Source organism: Arvicanthis niloticus, chromosome 1, assembly GCF_011762505.2.
Source record: "Arvicanthis niloticus isolate mArvNil1 chromosome 1, mArvNil1.pat.X, whole genome shotgun sequence".
Taxonomy (NCBI): Eukaryota; Metazoa; Chordata; class Mammalia; order Rodentia; family Muridae; genus Arvicanthis; species Arvicanthis niloticus.
In genome coordinates this window covers 97,836,607-97,861,007 of record NC_047658.1, presented here as the reverse complement: position 1 = coordinate 97,861,007, position 24,401 = coordinate 97,836,607, and the positions used below count along the sequence as shown (strand labels likewise).

Below are 24,401 nucleotides of genomic sequence, written 5' to 3'. Positions count from 1 at the left end.
TTCCCAGCAACCACATGGTGGCTCACAACCATCCATAATGAGATCTGGTACCCTCTTCTGGCCTGCAGGCATACATGCAGGCAGAACACTGTATGTATAAATAAATAAATCTTAAAAATAAATTAAAAAAAGAACTTTTTTTTAAAAGTACATTTTCTCTGGCTAGAGAGATGGCTCAGCGGTTAAGAGCACTGACTGTTCTTCCAAAGGTCCTGAGTTCAATTCCCAGCAACCACATGGTAGCTCACAACCACTTATAATAGGATATGATGCCCTCTTCTGGTGTGTCTGTAGACAGCTACAATGTACTCATATAAATAAAATAAATAAATCTTACCCAAAAAAAGTACATTTTCTCAATACCAATATATGAAACTTAAGTCCATATAAAAGTTTCAAGTTCATTTTTAAAAGTACATAAATTTATTTTTCCAAATACCCAGGCATATCAGTACTTTTAGGATACAATGTAGCCAGAGTTACAGTCCTCAGGTTGCAGGGAAAAACAACACACACACAAACACATACATACATACATACATACATACATACATACATACATACATACATACACAATTAGCCACATATTAGCAGACTCTAATCCAGCAACTTTACTTATAAGAATTAATTTATCTTGGTGTAGACCTGTAACCTTAGCTATCCAGGAAGCTGAGGCAGGAGGAGCTAAGGTTCAAGGCTTATCTAGGTTACAAAGTAGATTCAAGGACAGCTTGTGCAACTTTTTTAGATGCTGTCATAAACAAAAATTTTTTAAAACTAAGATATAGTTCATTGTTAGGGCTCTTGCCTAGAATGTATAGGCCCCTAGAGTTAAACTCCAAAGATTAAGATATAAGAATGTTCATCACAACACTGTTAAATAAAATAAAAGAAAAAAACTCTCCATTGTTTACTAAGAGAGGTTTGTAAATCATGGCAGAACTCTGCAGTCATTACAAGTGAGACAGAGTAACTTCTGAAGACTAAAGTGAGATATGCTGCTACAAAGTCTGACATGTAACTCCCAAATCCACTTCTGCAGGGAAAATACCAAGAATTCAGCTTAAAGGACCAAGTGTTTATCTGTGTGACTTCCCATCTTTTTTATAATCAACACACAAGTTTGTAATAGGAAATCAAATTAAAAGTTTTTGTAGAATATAAATATTGAATTAACTCAGCAAAGACATTCTGCTTCAGCTTTGATGGAAATAAAAGCATCTGCTGGGTGGTAGTGGCGCACGCCTTTAATCCCAGCACTTGGGAGGCAGAGGCAGGTGGATTTCTGAGTTCGAGGCCAGCCTGGTCTACAGAGTGAGTTCCAGGACCGCCAGGGCTATACAGAGAAACCCTGTCTCAAAAAAACAAACAAAAAAAAAAAACAAAAAAACCACCCAAAAAAAGGAAATAAAAGCATCAATATGCAGTCCTGAGACCTCAATGTAACAGAAGCATTGACTTGTTACCTGTGTTGGTGTGATGATGGGTACACCACCAACAATATCAGTTCTGTAAGACACTTGCTTCTTGCCACAGTCACCTTGGCGACTCAGGTTGTCAGAGGCTGGTTGTGAGTCTGACTGCTTTGGTACCTGAGAGAGTAAGATAGATCATTGTCCAACAAGAAGTGTATTTACAACTGTCCCCATCATCACAGGAGTTTCACCTAGTTTTAGATAACTGGCATACACTAATCAATCTACAGTATTTTAACCAGAGTCTAAGTAGACTGTCCTGGTCTGACAACACTTTAGGACACAGTATCACCACTGCTGGGCCAGTGCAGTCTCTACTCATGCACTTCCTTCTTCCTCCCTGGCCAATTCTCAGCAGCTTAAGTAGCAGGTACTTAGAGGCAGTGAGGAACATAGGTTGAGATCCCTGCTGTACTACATTCTAGACAAATTTATACAATAAAATGAAATAAAACACTCTCAGCATCAATTACATACTGAGTATGATTTAAAGGGCATTTTACTTAGGTGTCCTTAGTTTTTCAGAAACATTATCAACAATATGAACGACTACAAAGGTAATGGTATAAAAATCTTTAAGTTAAAATTAAATCATTTGCTCATCCCCTGTGAACTACAGAGGAACTATTAATATTGCAGTCATGGGCCCTACATGTACTAATGTGAATCCATCCAAGGTAGGTATGCACAGTAAGACATTACACAGGAACACCACTAAAAACTGTAGATTGCCAGGCTCCATCCCCAGAACCAGTCTCTAAAACATCTCCCTCAAATTGCAGTTTAAGTAGGAACAGGTACTTTTGAGGGGCTATATTTCACAAACTGTCCACACTGTGTTGTCATTGTACATAACACTATGCTCACCGGCTTTGGAAAGAAGCTGGTGTACAATGTAGACACTTTTATTTACAAAGAAGCTTTCTTCAAAGGACTGAGTAAGCATAGGCTGTGTAAGAAAATCTCAACACACACTATGAACCTAGCTGTTCCTGGGTTAGAATGGCTTATGTATGAGTAATGTCATTTTCTCCCACTGCTTCCCCTGTCAGGCTTTCCTCAGGCCCTAGCAGCTTTCTTTAACATCAAATGCACAATACAGTGTTAATCACTGGTGAAAAGAAAGGAGACACAAAGGGAAAAGAAGAGAACGAAGTCTCAAAAAACTAAAAAGAGAGAGAGCGAGAAAGAAGGAGGTCAATCTCGAGCCTGTGGAATCCTCAGAGGCCATATTCGATGTGCCTTATAAAGGTGATTACAATAGTAGACAAAGTATTGGCTAGAATTAAGATACCACACACTAGAACAACTTGCAGATGAAATCTAGTACATGTTTTAGAATCACTCAATTTATTTCAGTCATTTTGTAAAGTGTGGTCCTGTTAACTCACTGAAATCCGCAAAGGGCAATGGTAAGAGAATCTGAGCCACAGAAACAATCTACCCAGCAGACAACCCAACATTGGTGCTCTGTGCTGACCTTCAAGAGGAGCAGCAGTCATCCTCCAGGTGAGGGTTCTGCCACTCCTAAGGATCTCTGAAAAGTTCTTTATACAAACAAAACAGGTCATGCTAAAAACCCTTTCCTGTGCAATTGGCCCACTGCAGACAGCCCTCAAATGAAGTCTAAACAGGGCACAATTCCCAACACTTGAGCTACAGTTTACAATAAAAATTATTTAAGTTGAAATTACCTTGTTCTCAAAGAATTCAGAAATAAAATAACTCCCTTAGAATTTACAAAAACAAGTCTGAATGAAAGTGAGTCAAATCCAAACACTAAGAAAAAGAACCCCCACCCCACCTGCAAATCAGCCAATGTTAGTTAGTAAGCATCAGAGAGCCAAACCAAAGGGCAGAGGACAAACGCTGGATACCAAACATGTTTCTGTTCTACCTGCTTTTTATGGGACTTTTGTTTTGTTTTGTTTTTTTCCGAGACAGGGTTTCTCTGTGTAGCCCTGGCTGTCTTGGAACTCACTCTGTAGACCAGGCTGGCCTCAAACTCAGAAATCCGTCTGCCACTGCCTCCCAAGTGCTGGGATTAAAGGCGTGTGCCACCACCGCCCAGCTATGGGACTATTTCCTAGGAGGGATCTGAATGTGTTCTTAGCAGGCATTTACTGTAACCCCAACAGACTGTTCCAATATCAGAAAAGAAAATAATGAGGAGGAAAACTGAGTAAAACACACACCAGCATTTATGACTAACATAAATAAAAGGCTACAGACCTCTCAAAAGTTACAGGGGAATGACATTCCACTCAGCAGGAATGAGGGCAGAGCTGGAGGACAGAACCAACTAAAGTGTCTGATGCATTCCTGAGTGGCAGGACCTGCAGTCTCTCCATCTGATCTGCCTGGCTGGCAAAGGCCTGGTTAACACTCGTTCTTTAAACCAATATTCAGCTTACTTGTTCCAGTGTCATTCAAAAAATAATAATAATAATAATAATAATAACTCTGTGAAACTTCTGCTACAACTCTAAAAGTCTAGTTTGTAAGTTAGAACTTATGATGAAAAAAGACATTTTAGAAATAGTGGACTTCTGCTTAGAAAAACACTATGGCCATCTTCATCACTCTCTCAACCAGTAAGGGACCAGGAGCTACTACACTGACCGTAGACTAACACATATTTGAAAGCCTGCTTCCAATTTTGACTTTTAAAACAAGTCAGTAAAAATATCCTTCAAGATTATTTCTTTTAACATTGACCTTTTAGAAATCTGTTTTTTTTTTCTTCTTTAAATATTTAGGAAATTTACACTGTTGGACAGACAGACTGTAACTGTGAAGGGCAGTGCACTATGGTAGTATACTACTACCACTGAACACTCAACTAATCACCATGCCCTTAACCACAATACGCTGATAATCCCTGAGCTGAAACCACACTCTGAAAAACAAACTGCAAATTTTAAACGTATAGATTACATAGTACTCAGCAACTAAATTAGTTGATCAAAATGTCATTTGGAATGGTTCAAGAGGAAGGTAAACTACATGTGTATTAAAATGGGGAATGTTAATTTTTCAAAGATCCTATATGTAAACTATTGTCCATTTAAATATGAAATTAGACATACTGCACTTCAATATACTTAAATGTGCAAAATGCCTATAAGGACTAAACTGGCAGAATTTCTATTCTAAAGAATTTAACAAAATATCTATTTTGAACTTTTTAAATTTAATTTTATGTGTATAGGTGTTTTGACTATATGTCTATACCACTGGCATGCCTTGTGACTGCAGGCCAGAGATGGTATTGTATGTATCCCCTAGAACTGGAGTTACAGATAGTTATGAACAGTCATCACATGGGTGCAGGACACCAAACCCCGGTCCTCTGCAAGAGCGGCCAGTGCTCTTACCCACGGAGCATCTCTCCAGCACCAACAAAACATAACTTCTTAAAAGCCTGGGACTCTCATTCTCCTGTTTGCCTGGAATTGGCTCCAGTCAATTACCAGTTCTATATTCACATCACTTACTTCACTGATGACTTCTGCATCCCACTTTTCTAAATATGAACTATAAAATCATGAAAACCTTTATCAAAAACAGTAAAAATGTCACACAAAATAAAGCTGCAAGATCACAAGAGCTAATTAAAGGTCTATACCTTAAACGTTGCTAGTTTCTCCTTTGTGCTGAAAAATGTGCAGTGGCACGTGAAAAACTCAGTTCCACAAATAAATGAAGCAACAGTTCAAGGCATTCCAACTTGAGAAAGTGCTGAGTCTATTCATTCTACTTTTCTCCAAATCACTAAAAGAAGCCAGTTCTGCTTATTACTGTAAACTGTGAAAAATGAATTCAAGAAAGTAAAAAAGTACTACATACAGTCTTCATAAAGATATCTTCCTGGTGGGGAAAATTTATTAGAAGCTCAAAATGATCAACTAAAACCTTGTTAGAACTTAAACTTCTGAATCTGTTTAAAATATTGCTTTCCTGAAACTGCACAAGCCCAAAATAACTTCTACTTCACATACAGATCAGATGTGGTGTGTGGGCGTTTTCTGTCATGTGGTAACAAGCTGTTCTGGTGCAATACAAAAAAATTTGACCTAACTAAGAACAGCCTTGGTTGGCTATCTTAACTCTGCTGCAGTGTGACATAAACATGGAATCATTCCCTTTAGATGAGGACATTATGCATTGATTTTCAGGGCACATGCTCTTTGGCCCTGAGTAGATAAGGACCAGTAAATGCCTGTACTCGGTGAGAACAAACTTTACTTATACAAGCCCACACAGGAGGAGCTCCTTCCCGCCCGCTCCCAGGCAGTCTACTCTGTAAGGAGGGAAGGTGCAGCGAGGCACCAAGGCAGCGAGGCAGTCCATGTGTGCAGCAGCAGCAACTTGCTCAGAAAAGCTTGGCTGACTTTAAGAAGGGGTTCTTTGCTCACTGCACAGCAGATTCAGGGTCTAGGGACCAATAAACTTGCCTACGTTCTAGACCCACAGCTCACCTTTGGAAAGCTAAGGAGAAACTTCCATCTGAAGCCTGCCTGCTAGCACAGTGTAAGTAATCAGTAAGTACTGGTGTTCATTTTTTAAACCAACCAAAAGAAAAAAGCTTAACAGCATCAGCAGGAGGGAAGAATAGCAGGCCCTGCAACTCCAGGGGAAAGGGCAGGGGAGAGAAGGAGTTTAGAGCCTCAGACATCACTAGAACACACAGGCAGGACCCTCTGCTTACCACAGCTCTTCAGAATCACTCTTGAGACCTGTACCTTCCCCAGGCCACACCCACCTTCTCCTTTGCCTGTCATGACTTAGAAAAGGAGAATGTTTATCCCATCCTCATAGTAGGTGGTCAAAACCTCTTATCCTACTCTAGATGCAAAACAAAAACACAATCAGAAAGCACAGAAATGTGGATCCTCCCTAGGGACACAAGTGAAAGCCATTGAAAGGCCTTAAGTCCCCACACACTGGAAAATGGCTCACATTCAGAACACAACTTTTAAACCAAGCTTGAATATGCATCCTGTTGGTAAGCTGAGGACATTAGACACATTTTTATAATGTAAACATTACTTTTGTAAAGGGAAAAGTTTTCAAAAAAAAATACTTACTGTAATTTTTATAGCTTTGTTCAAGACATTTACCCACTCCACTAAGTCCTGCTGATCATTAGCTTGTAGAAAGTATTTTCTCATTCCTGCATTCATAACTGTCAAAAAAAATGTATGAAATATTAGACTTGTTACTTCTAAATTCTGTTTAGAACGTCTGTAAAAGTTTTACTGCAACTCTTGGATTTTACAAAATATAAAACACTGTTTTTATCACTGAGTTACATAGGCAAAACTGTTTTATGGCCAGTCTTCACTAAATGAATATACTGCTAACTAGTGAGTCAGTCCTCCAATGATGCACACTGCAGTTAAGACAGGCCATCACAATGAAATATCACTTGACAATATTCCTCCACACTTCGGCCAGTATTTCTGTGGAATAGTTTTCTTCATACAGACTTACTGAGTCACAGAGAATTAACATTTAAAAATTTTGTTTTAGGGGGACTAGAAAGATGGCTTAGCAGTTAAGAGCACTGGCTATACTTCCAGAGGACTTGGCTTTAATACCCAGCACCCACCTGACAGCTCACAACTGTCTGAACCTCCTATTCCAGAGGATCCACTATCCTCTTCTAGTCTCCGAACACTGCACACAAATGGTACACAGACATACATGCCAGGAAAATACCCATACTAATAAAATAGCTTTTAATTTTTAAAATTATTAAAACAGAACTTTAAATTTTTCTTTTTATGATAGCTCATGCTTTTAATCCCAGCACTCAGGAGGCAGAGTCAGGTGGATCTGTGACTTTGAGAACAACCTGGTCTACAAAGCAAGTTCCAGGACAGCCAGGGCTGATACACAGAGAAACTCTGTCTCGGAGAAAAAAACAACAAAAAAACAACCTGAATCCCTATATAGAAGCATCTTCCCAATTATGTACACAAGGTTTCTAATACCTCTCATCTGTATTGTTATTAGCATCTGTGCTAAATAACATCCTTGCTTAAAGTCTTGAAGCCTGGGGGCTGAGTCTAAACCTTTATTTCATAGCTTCCGGGTAGCAGCTCCTCCAGATCTAAGGCTATGTCTTACCTCTTTCCTCCTATCTCCTCGCCCCAGAGTGGAGCATTTCATACTGTCTCCAATGTGTGAGTCACTGCAACAGCTAACCACCTGTAATAATTACCTTGGGAGCAACAAGTGCCTCAAATGGTGTTCTACCCAACAGACCCTAACTGATATAGCATACTATTAGTGACCTAATTAGTTGACAATTAGTAGATAACCAGACCTCATTTAAATTTAAATTTAAGTTTTGTGTATGTATCAGGCACCTGCATTTGCTCCATGAGTTTTGTATATTCTTTTGTTCATTTCTCTTGAGCTGCTCAGTTGTAATTTACTGATCTGAAGAGACTTTTCTATTAATTTATTGTTTTATCACAAGCACTTTCCCTAGTCTGTCATGAATTCTCACTTTGTTATGGTGTCTTTGACAAAACAAATATCCTATCATTTTTCCCATTAATCTTGTAGATTTCATATATTTCAAAACCTCCATAACTTAGGCTTATAAACATCTTTATGTTTTAGCCTCTATAATATTTTTAGCCCAAAAATAATAACTGTACTTAATTTTAAATACACTTGGAGCTTTTACACAAACACAGACACTGAGAGAGACACCAAACAAAACAACAACAAAAAATATAAAACAAACCTTTTTTTTTTTTTTTTTTTTTTTTTTTTTTTTTTTTTTTTTTGAGATAGTCTCATCATGTATCCTTGGCTGGCCTACATTCTCAATATGCAGACCAGGTTGGCCTCAAACTCACAGAGATCCACCAGGCTCTGCCTTCCAAGTTCTAGGATTAAAGGCACACTCTCTATGAAATTTACAAATGGCCCCTTGGGGCCTGAGACTACCCACTTCATAAAACACATCCGTAAACAGATGTCTACAAGCCATAAGGAGCTCTTCAATCACACCTATTTATATCATATGCATTTGTGTAGAAAAGCAAATACTACTGTAGGAGCCAAGGCATCTGAATAGCCACAATATTGAAATTGTTCAAATACCAATTCCCAAGGCCAGATATGATAACACACACTTTTAATCCCAACACTCTGGGAGGCAGAGGCAGGCCAATATCTGTGAGTCCAAGGCCAGCCTGGTCAACACAGTGAATTCTAGGGCAGCCAGGACTACAGAGTGAGAAACCCTGTCTCAAAACCAAATGAAAACAAAAAACTTTGAAGAGTCTCCACCATAACACTGAATAATTAATGTACTAACACTCAGATACTAAGCTTAGGAAGAAATCAAAGTACACTCTATGAAGTACCACAGAAAAATTTATCTGAAAAGCAATAAAACTGTCATCAATTGTACTTGTGTATGAATGGAAAATTAAAGTGTGTGTGTGTGTGTGTGTGTATTTCAGCACAACTAAGAACTCCCAAGGACACTGTGTCTATCAACAAACAGCTACTGTTGTTAACTTCAGCAGTTAGTTCAGTATGCTTTCAAAACTTCTCCAAAATATTGTTTGAAGCAGTTTACAACTGTCTGTAACTCCGGTCCCAGGGAAATCTGACAGGCGCCACCAGGCACACACCTGGTGCCCAGACACACCTACAACAAAAGCACTCATATACTCAAAATAAAATAGTAAGTTTAAGCCGGGAGGTGGTGGCACACGCCTGTAATCCCAGCACTTGGGAGGCAGAGGCAGGCAGATTTCTGAGTTTGAGGCCAGCCTGGTCTACAGAGTGAGTTCCAGGACAGTCAGGACTACACAGAGAAACCCTGTCTCGAAAAAACAAAAAAATAAATAAATAAAATAAAAAATAAAAATTAAAAAAAATCTAATAGTGTACTGCAACAGTTGGCACAAAGTATAATACACATACTTCTAATGAGAAATATTTATATAAAGGCCTTTTTTAAGGAAAAAAAGAGGCCAACATAAGTAAATAAATAAATAAACCTCCTTGCAGTGCAGTTTGAGATATGGCTCAAAGTTTGCTAACCATGCACAGGCTCCGGATTGCATTTCTAGCCCCCAATACTAAAAACTAAAACAAACAAAAAACCTGCAACTCTTGGCATAACTTGTGGTTTAAGTACAATCTCATATGTTTTTATTTCATGACAAGAGGGGCACAGACATCTGCTACAAACCAAGAAGCCAGGAATCACAGCGACTGAGCTTATACAGGGTTCTAGAACAGTCTAGGCTGAGTCCTGATCTCCTCATCTATGAATCAATCACCTTTCCCAGAGAAACATGGACAGTGTAAAGAAATGGACACAATACTCCTCTTCTATCACCATCTTCAGATTTCCAAAGAGCATGAATTACTGGAAAGAGGTGTGTATGAAGTGCAGGAAAGAGGGCAGACTGGGGAAGGAAGAGGAAGCCTTGACTACAAACACAAGGCCAGGACCCCTCTAAGTTGCCAAGCTTTTTAGACAAGAGTTTCACATGAACCTGAGTATCAGAGGCTGGTCTGGTTTTTCATCCGAGTACATTCTTATTCAAATCTTTTTTACTATTATTTCTTAACTTTTGCTCAAACAGAGCAAATAAAGCAAATGTATAAAACTACAGCACAGACATTAATGTAACTGCAGCAAAAATTCTCTGACGCAAGTGTGGCCACATCAGGTCCTTTCTCGCTTGCCCAGTTTCTCTTCCTCTATTAATTAGTTAGTTAGTTAATTAATTAATTAATTTTTGAGAAAGTGGCTCAGTAGGTAGTCCGGACTGGCCTGGGACCTGCCATCCTCTTGAATGCTGAGACTGGAGGTTTATGAGTGAGACTGCCACACAGCTTTCTCTATTACCACTCTTAAATTCTGCTGATTCTACTTTTTTCCCCATTTTTAAAAATTTTTTTCTCCCGAGTTTTACATTACTTGTTTCTTTTTCTGTCTGATAACTCTCCTCAAATACTAAATAATCTGGTCTGTTACTCTCTTAAAGGAAGGACTAAAAGGCTGGTTGTACCCTCTTGGGTTGTGGGGTTGCGACCTTGCATAGCTCACTCACTGTCAGCAAGCTCTCCTAGTGGAAATATCCAGATGTCAGCATCATTCCTTAGTTCTTGAGGATAGGCAGGCTCCCACCTATCACTGGCAGCAGCTGGCTGCAGGTTCCCTGGGGCTGCAGGCAGGACAGGGCAGCATTCAGTATTCAGATTCTCCTTTAATCCTCCTTTCCAGTTTCATGCCTCATTCCTTCCCTTCTCTGGGATTAGTGTTAGTTTCTATTTCTGGAGAAACCACACATCCCATTCCCTGCTGGGCTGGGGGAAGGGTGGCTGCCCACGGGAGCCAGATGGAGACAGAGACTAGAGGCTGTTTGTTGTTGCTGTTGTTCTAAAGACATCCAAAGAACCTGTTCTTAGTCCCCCTTCACTGTAGCTTCCCCCATTCCCCCAAACAAGCCCCATTACCTAAGCCTATTAGAGAAAGGTTGGGCAGGACACTGAAATGATTAGCTCTTCATTGGTCTTTCTCTGCTCTGCAAACTTAGCTATCATTCCTCCATTCCCTTCCATATTTATATACTGGGGACCACCTGCTCAAATAGGACCACCTCCCATTATCAAAGGTAAGGTTTGAGTATTTCTCATTCCCACTGTTTCTGGGCAATTAGAGATATGATGCCATTTAGAATGACTATCAAACCATCAGAAGGACTAACAAGAAGCTCCTCTTAACCTTTAATTTCAACTAAACTCACTATTCTAACTAGGCCCAAGGACTATGGTTGTTGAGTTTATATTATTTTCTCAAACAATCACTATCAAAGTTCTCTGTTAGCTAATGAGCCCTGACACCTTAATTACAAGGCTCTAAAACATTCTCTTATTTAGTAACTGTAATTCTAATCTGCAGTGAATGTCCAACTTTCACAAGAGCTTCTTAGTAGGCCTCTTGAGTTGCTAACTTCAGTCTGTTCATACCTTCCCTTACTGGACACATGTGGCTGCCATCAGATACTGCTCTAAACGTCAACCTGCAGGACAAAGTCACCCTTACATACTGAAGAGAGCAAAGAACTTAAACATTAGCATTAATTTTGCCCCAAAATACCTTTTTCTTTAACTTCAATAGTCCCTTTTTATACCAATTGGTCAATCTTACCTTCTGTCCCTTCCATCACTATAACGTAGAGAGGGTGGCAGTCTTGTTTGACCTACTACTGATTCTCTTAACACACTCTAAATTTCTCCATTTATTAATGCATATTAATTGTAAAAGCAAAGAGGGTCTCACTGTACCAGGGAGTATGTTCACGTTCCCTGGACCTTTCTCTTGCTCCGTGTTTTAGTTACTTGCCTCACTGCAAAAACAAAATATCTGACAAAGCAATTTAAGGAAGGAACAATGTATTCTGGCTTTCAGTCCCAGGTGATACAGCCCATCATGGCAGGGAAGGCATGGTAACGGGAAGAGGAGGTGGTGGGTCGCACTGCATCTGCAGTCAGGAAGCAGAGAATGATGATCGGTGTGCTCTGCTCACTTCCTCTTCAAGACCATGTAATAGTACTACCCACATTAGGATGATCTTCACACCTCTGTTACAGAGCTGTGTTCATGGTGGTTCTAAATTCCACCAACTTGACAATCAAGATTAAGCATCACACACCAGGATCCTGTTCCACTGTTTCTCTTCTTCCCTAACCCCCTCTACTTTCAGGCCTCTACTTTCCCCATATATAAAAAACAACAACAAAGCACCACTTCTGGGCATAAGCTTAAAGAAAATGAATTCAGCATACAAAAGACATACCTGCAAACCCCTGTCAGTACTATTCATGATAGCCAGGATATGGAATCTGGCTGGGCGGCTGCCAAGTCTGCAAGTCTCTGTACTTTCTCTTCTAATAGTCTTCTAGTTTCTCTCACTACCATCAGCCCCATCCCAGACTGAGACCTTACAGTAGTTCAAAAGCCACATGACTCATCTATCTGCTTAACTCCCATGCATGAAGCCAGGATCATCACTCACTTCAGGAGCTCTCTACTTTTCTCCCTTTCTCAAAATAACAACATGCACTGCTCAGCTACCACACTGACTTCTGCTTCCAGTTTATACAGCATGGTCTCCCTTGCACACCTTCGCCCATGAGGTCTTATTTCTTATCACTTAAAAAGTGGTAAAAAATGGTCTGCAGTTTACTGGGTACCCAGCATGGATATCCTCATCCAAGGAGGCATTCCCCTCTATGTCCCCTCTATCTGCTGACTGCTGGAAAAATGCTGATGGAATGGTAACAGCAGGCATTTTATCTGTCAGCCAGCACCAACACTCCACATTCCCACAGCCCAACGTGTCCGGGCTCTCAGTAAGCACCTGTTCATCAATCTACCACCCTCAGTGCTTCCTGCCTCCAGTTGTAAGTATCTCCTTCCCTCACACAAGACCAAGTCTTTTATTTATGTGGTTAATAGAGAATACAAGGTACAGAGCTAAAAACTACCTGAAATACTACTGGATGAGATCCTAAGAGCTACACATGAGTACACCCTCACCAGGGATGATAGCTGTAAAGGAACATCTCATAGTATAATTCATTAAGCCATAGGTTTATGTCTTGTGGCTGTTTTCCTTTATAATATGATAAAAATTTTATCAGTCTAACAAACAAAATAACAAGCAGGGCTGGAAAATGGCTCAGCAAGAAAAGGCACTGAGCCTGAGTTCAATCCCGTGAACCCACATGGTGGACTATGGTAACTGACTCCTAAATTATTCTCTGATGTCTACATAAGTGTCTACTGTGACACTTGTGTGCATGCACACTCTCTCACACCCATACTCTCTCTCATGCATGTACATACATACACACACAAATAAACATTTTTTAAAAAACAACTAAGAGGAGGTTGGTAGAATGATATCATTTAGAAAATAAAATAATGTAAACATGGCTACTTACCAAAACAAAACTCTGCCTTTGGCCGTAACTTAGTTGCATCGCTAACCTAGTAAGAAAAAGATGTTGAGTTACTCCTTCTCCGCACACTACAATACTCAGTATGCAATACTATGCAATCATCCACATGCACAATTTCTCACTTAGCATACCAATCTGAAATTAAAATTTAAAAGCAACCTAAAGATAGCAAATTAGATATAGAACCTGGGTCCCAATTTTAATATAAGACAAATGATGTTTCCACATTTTTTTTTGGATATATTTCTTTTCTCCAGGAAATGTAAAGAAGTTGAAAGTATACCAGCAGACATTATGTCACACAAATACTATGTGTGTATGTCATTTGACATGACCTACAACATGCCCTCAAAGAATGCAGAAACTGAATATTCCCAAACCTCATATTTCTATGTTGACAGCCAACAGTAAGCAAAGATGGTGAACTATATGCTTGTTTATCTGAAGTCCAAAACTCCAGAAGGCCTTAATGTCTTTGAGAAGTCAACATGGCATTCCATCTCCACTGGTTCAGGGGTCATTAAATGCAAAGCAGCTCATCTCACAAGGTGAAACAACAAGCTGCAGGACTTCAGTACTGTCCCTCTGAGTGCGATGCCTTCAGCACCATATGCACCATCACTGATGGGCTATTTCCCAGTGACAGAACCCATATTTTGTATTTCACAATGAATTCTAGTCTAGAATTCCTGATGAATCCCAACTACAATTCAAAGCCCAGTCATGACAAAGTTTGTTCTGGGAATAAATTGTAGGGAAAAACAATATGCCTAAACTGGAACAATAAAATTATACAATGCAAACTACAGTAAGCTGTAGGACAGAGAGAAAAGAGAAGTACTGTACAAAAAGTTACATTGTAACAGGAGTAGCAACAGAGGAGAAACAGTGGCCACTCCCTGCCTACTTCCCTAAACTAATACTTCATTTCAAGAACAATCTCCCATCTTAAAATACAAGGCAATATCTGAGTTATAGGTAGTATCCCATTTTCATCAGCTTATTTCAACTAACTCTTCCCACATCACTCTGTTGAGAGTGAAAGCACTTGGCAGTATGCTTGTATCCTAGTGTACAAGTACTACAGGCAATTAAGCAAAACTGGGGTCAGAGTTCATTCTCACAATGGAACCCTACTTCTCCCAGTAACCATCTCTACAGAAGGCAGGCTGCCAACTACTCTGAAAAACATTTTCAATGTCTCAACTTACAGAAAATTTTTTTCTTCTAAAATTTAACAATTCAACTTAAGCTGAACTGTTTATTTTGTTTAAATATATAATCTATCATATATTTAGTCTAAGGAACAACAGAAATCTGCTTTGGCAATGAGAACAAATGCCTCTATTATAAAACTGATAAAGTATTTTACCTACAAAGATAGGTGTCTTAAACAGAGGCATTTCTGTAAATTGGTTTACTGTTAAAGCAATCCACACCTGTCACAAGACCAAGGCATTAGCTCATCACTACTGAGTTACCCATTAATACTTGTGTTACTACCATCAACAATACTAAGTGTGTCACTGCCATTTGCACCTCAGAATTTAAGTTACCAACAGATGCTCATAGCTATTGTGTAAAACAAAGTTACACACAGACAAGCCCCCAGGGCTAACACCTCAGTAACTTAATCTTAACTTTTCAAAACACTAAAAACAAACAGTTGTAGTGGTCCACACCTTTAATCCCAGCACTAGAAAGGCAGAGGCAGCTGTATCTCTGTGAGGTCAAGGCTAGCCTGATCTACATAGTAAGCTCCAAGGCAGTCAAGACTACTAAGAGAGACCATGTCTAAACAAAACAACTAAGTATGTAAATATATATTTACATATATAAATAAGTAAGTAAGAAAATAAGTCAGTCCAGGAATCGTATCACATGCCTTTCTTTAATCCTAGTACTCTAGAGGCAGAGGCAAGTGGATCTCTGAATCAAGGCCATACTAGTCTACATTGTGAGTTCCTGGTCAACCAAAGTTATGTACATAATGAGACCCTGTCTTAAGAAGCAAAAAGAAACAAAAAAGCTATTAAACAAATATATAATCCAAATTTGTAAAAATTAAAATCCAGTACCACAAAATCAATTTTAAGAAACAGAAATTAGTAAATCGAAGTGAAAAGGAAAACCGCCTTATCCCTTCAACATGATGACAGTGCATATTTTCCTCAAAATAAAACACGGGGGCTGGAGAGACAGCTCAGGTTAAAAGCACTTGGAGCTCTTTCAAAGACCCCAATTTCAGTTCCTAACACCCATATGCCAGGTGGCTCACAATCACCTAACTGAGCTCCAGGGAACCGATGCCCTTTTCTGGCCTTTGCAGGTACCCATAAGCACAATATATGTACACAAGCACATGTGTTCACACACAATAAAAATTAAAATCTCAAAAATATATAAAAACAAAATATCAGAGGCAATGGAATTTTAAAAGTTGGGAAAATGTTTAACTACTAATATAAACTTAAAAACTCTTCCTCAGAACTTCCAAGACAGTCTGTCAGCTGACTTCTCTCTATTCATCATTTAATTTTCAAACAATGTCTTACAAGGTAACAAAAGCTGGCCTCAAGCAAGCACTCCTGCCTCCACTTTCCTGATAGCTAGATTACAGGTTTGCCACTGACCTTAGCAATTTCTCCTTTTTGACGTTCTTGTACCTTATCATAAAAGCCAATGTTACTTCTGTAATTTGCCATATCCCGTAACTTAAACTCATATTCCTTCCAGTTATATCAACTTTAAGAACTGCCTAACAACAAACAACAGTAGCCAAGTACTATCTTCAGCATGCCCAGAACCTGAGCATCACTGCTAAATGACCGAGAGAAGCTGCTCTGTTCTATCCACACTCATACCTGGGGCAGAATTCACATATGACAGTAACACAACGGGAGTTGCATGTGTGGCACACACTGTAATCCCAGCACTCAGGAGGACTAAAAACTCAAGGCCAGCCTAGGCTACATAGTTAAGACTTTGTCTCAGAAATATCAAAGATCAACAAAAAATTTAATTAATTTTTAAAATAGTATATAAAGTCTACCTTTGATATGTAGGTAAGTTTAATGGCTCCAACCCGTGATGATCCTGAAGGCAGGTTCTAAAAATAATTATTAAAATACAATTAATACCCAACATTATTTATTCATTTAATGTTAATAATAATATAATGAACTAAAAATGTTTGAAAATTTTTTAAATAACGTTTTATAAATATACTTTATTCAGTGTACACATTTATTAGATCTGACATCAAGATAACACTGTAGGACTATGGGTGTGGCTCTGTGGTAGAGCACTTGCCTAGCTTGTGTGAAGACCCAGGTTCTAGCCCCTGAAGGCAAAAAAAGTGAAAGAAAATAAAAAGATGTCAACTTGGATAAGCAGCTGAGTCTCTCTGCTCCACTGTGGTGTATCCTACAGTTAAAGTGCTGTCTTTCTTATTGTAGTTAAACTAATAATTTTTTTGTGAGCTTAAAACCTTATAACATCAAATTCTATTTATAAAAGCAATGAGAAGAAATACAGTTATGTTTTTTAAAAATACTTATCTTACATTGATCTAGTAAAATTCTTTATCAAATATCTCTCTTTTGACTCCAGGCAGAAAGCAGATTAGTACATTGTTCAGTCATTCTCAAAGAAGCTCCCTCCTGCAGCAGATGGGATCAAACAGAGACCCACAGCCAGACAGTATGCAAAACACTAAGCCCATCAAATAAGAAGTCTCCATCAAATCCCTCCTCCCAGGACTCAAGGAACTCAGAGGAAGAGGAGGCAGAAAGAGTGTGAGAGCAGAGGGATGGAAGACACATCATTTAGATGGTATATGTGCTATACTAAAACCTACTTCAAATGTTTTCAAAGATAGTAACTGACTCTCTTTTTAATATTTTTTTTTCATTTTATTTTGTTACTGTTTTGAGATAGTATTTCATGTAGCACAGGCTGGCCTTAAACTCATTATGCAGCCAAGAATAATGACCTTCCTCCTTGTCTCTACTTCTCAAATGCTAAAATTATAGGTGTGTGTCACCACAAGCAATCAACTGATTCTCTTAAGTCTTCTGAAGAGAAGTGTATAGATTGGAACAATTTTTTGTTTTGTTTTGCTTTTTTGAGACAGGGTTTCTCAGTGTAGCCCTAGTTGTCCTGGAACTAGCTCTGTAGACCAGGCTGGCCTCAAACTCAGAAAACTGCCTGTCTCTACCTCCCAAGTGCTAAGCAAGATTAAAGGTATGTACCACCACTGCCTAGCATACCAAAATACTTTCATTCTTAAATTTGGGATTTATCTGTATCATAAAAAAAGGAGGAGGAGGAGGAGGAGGAGGAAGAAGAGGAGGAAGAAGAGGAAGAGGAAAAGAAGGAGGGAGAGGAGGAAGAAGAAGAAGAGGAAGCTGGACACTATTATGAAACACTGTGATGGGATGAACAATAGTAAACTCCAATTTTTTGGTTTATTAAAAATAGAGAAGAATTAGGGTTAGAAAAAATTAGATGAGGAAATGAAATACATAAATGTCCTTGGCAATATTCAACTATAACCAAAGTGAGTTTTCAAACACTGCTCTCCTTCAATGTAACATTTATATATTATAAATAACATTATATTATATAACATATATAGAAGTATAACACATATTTATGTGTATTTATACATACAAAGTGATAACATATTACAATATAATATACATGTATAATAATAAATATAGCATTGTATAATATAAATGACAATCCCTTCGGAATAACATTTTCTTTTAAGTCTTCTATCAGTCCATTATTTTACTTATCTGAAAAGACCTCTAAGTCTTGTATGAAGAAGAAAAATGAGAAACCACAGCACGATGCATGGGAATCTAGATTACACAGGTTCACAGCAGGAAGAAACATAAGTAGTTAGAAGATAAAATATACTCAAATACCCAGTTATGACTGCTCTCAATCAGAAAATGCTCAAAAAGAAACTAACTTCAAACTGTGTTACCTGACAATGAGTAAAAATAAGTCAATACAACATTCAATAAAAAAAAAAAAGAAAATATGCTGTAAGTTCCTCAGCTCATTTTTACCAAACACCAAACTCTTCAAGTCTCTTAAAATTCATTTTCTAGTACATATATTTTATTAATTCTGTATCATTACCAACTTCCTCAGCAGAACTTAGCCATAAAATGAGTCCTTATAATAGACTACAGTGGATTTTAAACTGATGGTTAGTGGTAAAGAAAGCAGTAAAAGGAGGAAGTAACTCCCTAAGAAATGCTGAAAACAAAACAAAAACAAAACAAAGCTGCTGCTTTACCGAAGCCCTTATGCACTAGGACAGATGCAGTGAGATGGAATCATCTGGAATTGTTATTTTCAGTAATTCAAAATGGCTTTAAATTGGCAATTCCATATAGCTTAATCTAATGGTCTCAATGAGATTTCAGGAAGAGGTGTGTCTTGGTTTTTATTTGTAAAAGGTGAAATAAATCTGGTATTAATGGCTAGTACACTGCCTGACAGAGATAAGTGTGTAAGTTCACAAGCTGAAAAGAGACTTTAAATTATGTAAATGTTCAAAAAAACTCAATGTACTAATTACAAAAAGGACAAAGGCCTTTTAAAGAGTACACATGAGCTGAGTCTGGTGTTGCATACCTGTAATTCCAGCACAAAGGAGATAGAAGCAGGAAGATCAAGAGTTCAAGACCAGCCTTGGACTATAGAAGTACCATTAGGACAGCCTGATCTTAGTACAGCTGGGACAATCACCAGCACCTGCCTCACACACACCCTTTATGCACAAAAAGTGTATGTGAAAGACCTAGCTGAGTGCAAAGCTTAAAAGATACCTCCTTGCCAAGATGGACTATCAACCCAAACACACTGCAGGTTCCTACGCTGACGCCTTTGCCCTCCTACTCTAAATCCTGGAATCATTACTCCTCTACCTCTGGGCCAGAGTCAAATCCAATCTTAGGTCAATTCTAAATGTTATCATCTCTATTACAATGTCAGCTCCCTCTGCTTTTTGTAGTTATGTTTTTTTCTGAATTCCAAGTCCATGTTTCTTACAGGGTAACAAATATACTTCATTTTTTACCTATCTGTTTATATCTGTTAAGTGAGAAGTTTTGGTAAAAGGGAAAACTGGAATAAGAATCTGAACAAGAATAAAAAAATAAATAAATAAAAGGGTTTTAGGGAAAATTCTGGAGAATCATATATAAGATCCTCTGCAAAGAGAGGTCAATGGGAAATTACACTGACAGCATATGCAGGAACCAGCAGCTGAGATCTAGCAAAGATTCAGTTTTACCTATGAATCATGTCCCAGCTAAATACCCAAGACCGTGAAAGACAACAATCTGATTCATATGTTGAGGAAAAGGAGTCAACATGAACTTTTGATTTCTGCTGCCCTGTTATTTCAGCCACTGACTCAGACCAAGTAAATGAAGATAATAACCATGCAGTTGCTCAGCCAGGTAGCTGCCTCCTAACGAAGGTCCTCAGACTCAAGGATAAGGGAACAAAACAAAGTTGTCAGTAAGGTCTACATGGACACTGCCAGAGCATGCCACTGCTAGCTAAAAAGTCTCGTCAAAGTGAGTACACAGTTAATATAAACTGGATTAAAATATACCCCATCTCCTCAAATTTCAAAGATGGCCTGTAAATAAAGGGCTAAACCTACATGATTGAGAGTCAGTCATAGGGTTAAATCAAGACTGCTGAGAAGATCCAAAGAACTGGATTTTAGCTCAAATAAAAGTAGTAATTGACAATTTCAAATATGATCTAGACATATTTAACATTATGTCATTCAAGTTATATCTAAACTAAAGATGCTTTTCTTTATAAAGGAAGAGACTAAATTAAGATCCTTTGCAACCCTCAGTCTTATATATAAATGAATATTTACACATTACCATATCAAAACACATACAGGTAATAAAGAATAGAGATTAGTTGTAGGGATCTGTCTCTGGCTATGTGAAGCACGGTGACCTTTCTAAAGCTCCTGCTCTCTTCCGTGCGGGACGACCAGCATACCAGGTAGGAAGCTCACCCGTCATTTTCCACATACTTCACTGTGACACATACCTCCATTTTTAGTTTTAGAATAGTTTGTATTTGAAATAACAAGTTCCACCAACAGAACTTTTCAACTATTCAACAGATCATTTTAACTTCAGGTCTCTCACGGATCTTAAAACTTGGACTTTCATTTCTTTGTTTGTTTATTATTTACTTCTATTATGTTTATTGGGGCAGTAGAGTGGGAGGGAGGGCCTGCACATCATGGCTCATGTGTGGAGGTCAGAGAACAAGTTTTGGAAATGTGCTCTTTCCTTTTACAATATGGATTCCAGGAGTCAGCTCAGGTTCTCAGAGTTGGCCCCAGTGCCTTTACTTACGGAGCTCTCTCTGAGCTCTCAAAAGTAGGATTATACTTTTCAACTTCTTACATCTATCCCAGAGACTTTCGAGAAACAACAAAATCGAAAGTCTGTTTCCATCACAGACTCATCACAATGACTGACACTCAGTGGACAGCACATGATCAAAGAACTACATCTGCCCAAGAGTATCAATGTTTCAGTAATTCTTCCAATGGTAACACTCACAGTCCTAGGCAGAGCATCTGAACCTGTGATTAGTCAAAACACTTTCTATTAGAAACAGTATTTGCCTCACAAGAGGGATACATATTCAGGTATAAATTTTAATCAAATAAGCTAATTTTACCCTCTGAAGTTCAAATAAGAGTACAGGTCGCCGGGCGGTGGTGGCGCACGCCTTTAATCCCAGCACTTGGGAGGCAGAGGCAAGCGGATTTCTGAGTTCGAGGCCAGCCTGGTCTACAGAGTGAGTTCCAGGACAACCACAGCTACACAGAGAAACCCTGTCTCGAAAAACAAAACAAAACCAAAAAAAACAAAACAAACAAACAAAAAAAGAGTACAGGTCACAGATACCAACAGGGGAGAAAGTTAAACCAGTAGAAATAAACCTAACTATGTACTGTACTGTAAAGAAGACAAATTTAGCATCTATATCAAAGACTGTGATAAATACAACTTCTCTATGCTGTTATAAGGTAAGCTTCAGTTTTTACAAACCTGTGGATTATCCATGTACCATACAAAGCTATCTTCTCTGGTATCCAGGATGAAATACCGTCGAAGAAATTTCCCACTGTTCTCATTTTCTTCAATGTCTAGAAAACCACAGATGCGATTCTGTCGATCCACATAAGGCATTTCTGGGCTTGAACATTACACTGCAAAATGAAAACATTAACAGTAAGCTCCTAGAAAGAAGAAATTCCTCAGTGAACGTCAAGACACACTGCAGTCTATTCCACAAGCAGCAAAGTTTCCACTGCAGGTAAGGCCAGTTAATAGAAGCTCATACCAATCTCTGCACAGTTTAGGGCTGAAGCTTACCACAAATATATATAGTAAATCCAATTTCAAACTGGTGAAGACAAAGAGCCATTCTGCTCACTTGATCTCCCCCTAAAATAAAACCGAGTGAACTAAAAAATAGCTATTCAAATTTTAATTTCCTCATAAATCAAGATGATCTACTTTTTATTTCATGGATTTAAATTTTTTTTTAAAGATTTCTTTTCTGTTTGTTTTAAGTCAAGGTCACACTATATAACCCTGGCTGGCCTAAAACTCACTATGTAGACCAGGCTGACTTCATGATATCCTCATATTTCTGCCTCCCCAGTGCTGGAATTAAAGTAATATGCAACCATGCCTGGCTGATCTACTTTATTTTTAATTAGGGGTATGTGTGTCTGTATTAGGGTGTGCACATGCAAGTGTAGGTGCTAAATTCAGCAGAGAGTGCCAGATACCCTGAGCTGCCTGATAGAAGAGGTTATGAGTGCTAGGATTCTAATTTGGGTCCTCTGCAAGAACAGTATGCACTTAAACCTCTTAAGCCATCTCTCCAATCCCTGAGAGCATTTTAAAATTCACACAATAGCTAACATTTACTGACCACTGCTGTATTCTAGACTCAGTAGCCGGTTCTCTTCTAAGCATAATCAATCTTCAAAGCAATCCTATGAGTAGGCATCAGCATCTCCATTTCTCAGAAGTCAACACTGACAAGAGAAGTGAGCTTCCCAACTAAGACAGCTGGAAGGCCAGATGTAGTGGTGCACCTTCAATCCTAGCACAGGGGCCACTGTGAGTTCCAGGCCTGTCTGGTCTACATAGAGTTCCAGGACAGCCAGGGCTACACGAAGAGACCCTGTCTCAAAAACAAACAAATAAAAGACAGCAGAAAAATAACAAATGCTTAAACACAGATTCCTAGGCACTAGACTCCTAATAAGCACTCTTTATATTGTTCGAAATAAAATTAATCAGGCCGGGTAGTGGTGGCGCACGCCTTTAATCCCGGCGCTTGGGAGGGGGAGGCAGGCGGATTTCTGAATTCCAGGCCAGCCTGGTCTAGAGTGAGTTCCAGGAAAGCCAGGGCTACGCAGAGAAACAATGTCTCGAAAAACAAAAAACAAAAACAATCAGAATAAACAGCTAAACAAAAAGAAAGGAGGACCCGGAAGACATTCAAACATCACCCATGAAACCTAAGATTTTCACCTAAGAAAAGATTTTATATAAATCTGATCAAATTACTAGATTCTCCTATACTCAACTACTAATTTACAAGAAACATAGAAGATAGAGGAAGATACTCAACTATTCCACAAGAATCCAATCAGCAAAAGCCGAACTGGGAACAAAAGGACAAACAACCCAATTTCTTCAGAAGGTAAAGAGGAGCTAAAGATTTAATCTGTTAGAGGGGTGCAATAATTAACTGCACTGGCTATTCCATAGGACCAAAGTCCAATTCCCAGCACTCTCATGAGACTGTTTTTAACTCCAGTTCCAGGGGATCTGGTGTCCTCTTCAGCCTCTACTGTGCACTGCATACTCACGGTGTACATACATAAAAGCAGGCCAAACACCCACACAAATCAAATAAAAAATAAATCTCTAAAAGTGTTACAGCATACATTCGCTCAGCATGTGCAAGAAAGGACCTGGATCCTACCACTACCAGGGCAAAAAATAAAGAAAAAGAAGCCACAAACAGTGGGGAAACATACAGTATACCTCAATCAGATAACTGGTATCTAAGACCAGAATTAATTATTACAATAAGACAGCAGTAAAATGGGAAAGAAGCTTAGCAGATCAGCTAGCAAAGATGTGAAATAATGCTCTTCTTTATTTAAGAGGTAAAACGGATTTCTAAAAACAATTCTGAGATGTTGTTGATGCCTACTAGGGCAGCTCCCCAAAAAACCAACAAACTAATACCTACTGTTGGGGATGTAGGACAAGTGAACTTTTATATATGCTGCTGGGGTGCAAAACGGTTTACCAACTCTGAAAAACAAATTAGCAACATTTTCTAATAATGGTTTTTGTTTGTTTTTGTTGTTGTGTTTGGTTTGGTTTTGGTTTTGGTTTTTTGAGAGTTTTTCTGTGTAACCTTGGCTGTCCTGGAGCTCACTCTGTAGACCAGGCTGGCCTCGAACTCAAATATTTACCTGCCTCCACTCCCTGAGTTGCTTCTAATAATGTTAAAAATACCCATACAATACAAAACAGAAATTCTATTTCTGGGTATTTATCCAAATCAAATGAAGGTCTGCTCACTCAAAATCCTGTAAACAACCATTTACAGCAACATTACTCCTAAATATCAAGAATCAGAGCAGCCCAACCGACCGGCTGCTGAGTGAGCACATCCTCTAGCCACTGCAATGCCGCTTTATTTGGAAAGGGGTGAAGTACTGATGTACAGAGCAACAGAAACCTCATCTGTGCTAAGTGACAGAAGGCAGGCTAAACAGGCCATGGAGACAGAACA

At 38.7% G+C, this 24,401-nt stretch overlaps 1 protein-coding gene across 6 annotated transcripts in view; it reads right to left on the bottom strand.

Annotated features, from left to right (window-relative positions):
- Plekha1 (pleckstrin homology domain containing A1) overlaps window positions 1–24,401 on the bottom strand; it is a 49,741-nt gene that overhangs the window by 16,235 nt on the left and 9,105 nt on the right. For 5 of the 6 annotated variants that reach the window (XM_076911703.1, XM_076911692.1, XM_034502705.2 and 2 more), the window contains exons 2-6: window positions 21,617–21,777; window positions 16,546–16,602; window positions 13,476–13,521; window positions 6,566–6,663; window positions 1,467–1,592 (exon numbers count right to left, since the gene is read on the bottom strand). In XM_076911703.1, coding sequence (XP_076767818.1) covers window positions 1,467–1,592; window positions 6,566–6,663; window positions 13,476–13,521; window positions 16,546–16,602; window positions 21,617–21,757 — 468 coding nt within the window. In that variant the 5' untranslated portion in view covers window positions 21,758–21,777. The remainder of the gene's footprint in view (window positions 1–1,466; window positions 1,593–6,565; window positions 6,664–13,475; window positions 13,522–16,545; window positions 16,603–21,616; window positions 21,778–24,401) is intronic. The other variant, XM_034502724.2, reaches the window with a different exon arrangement.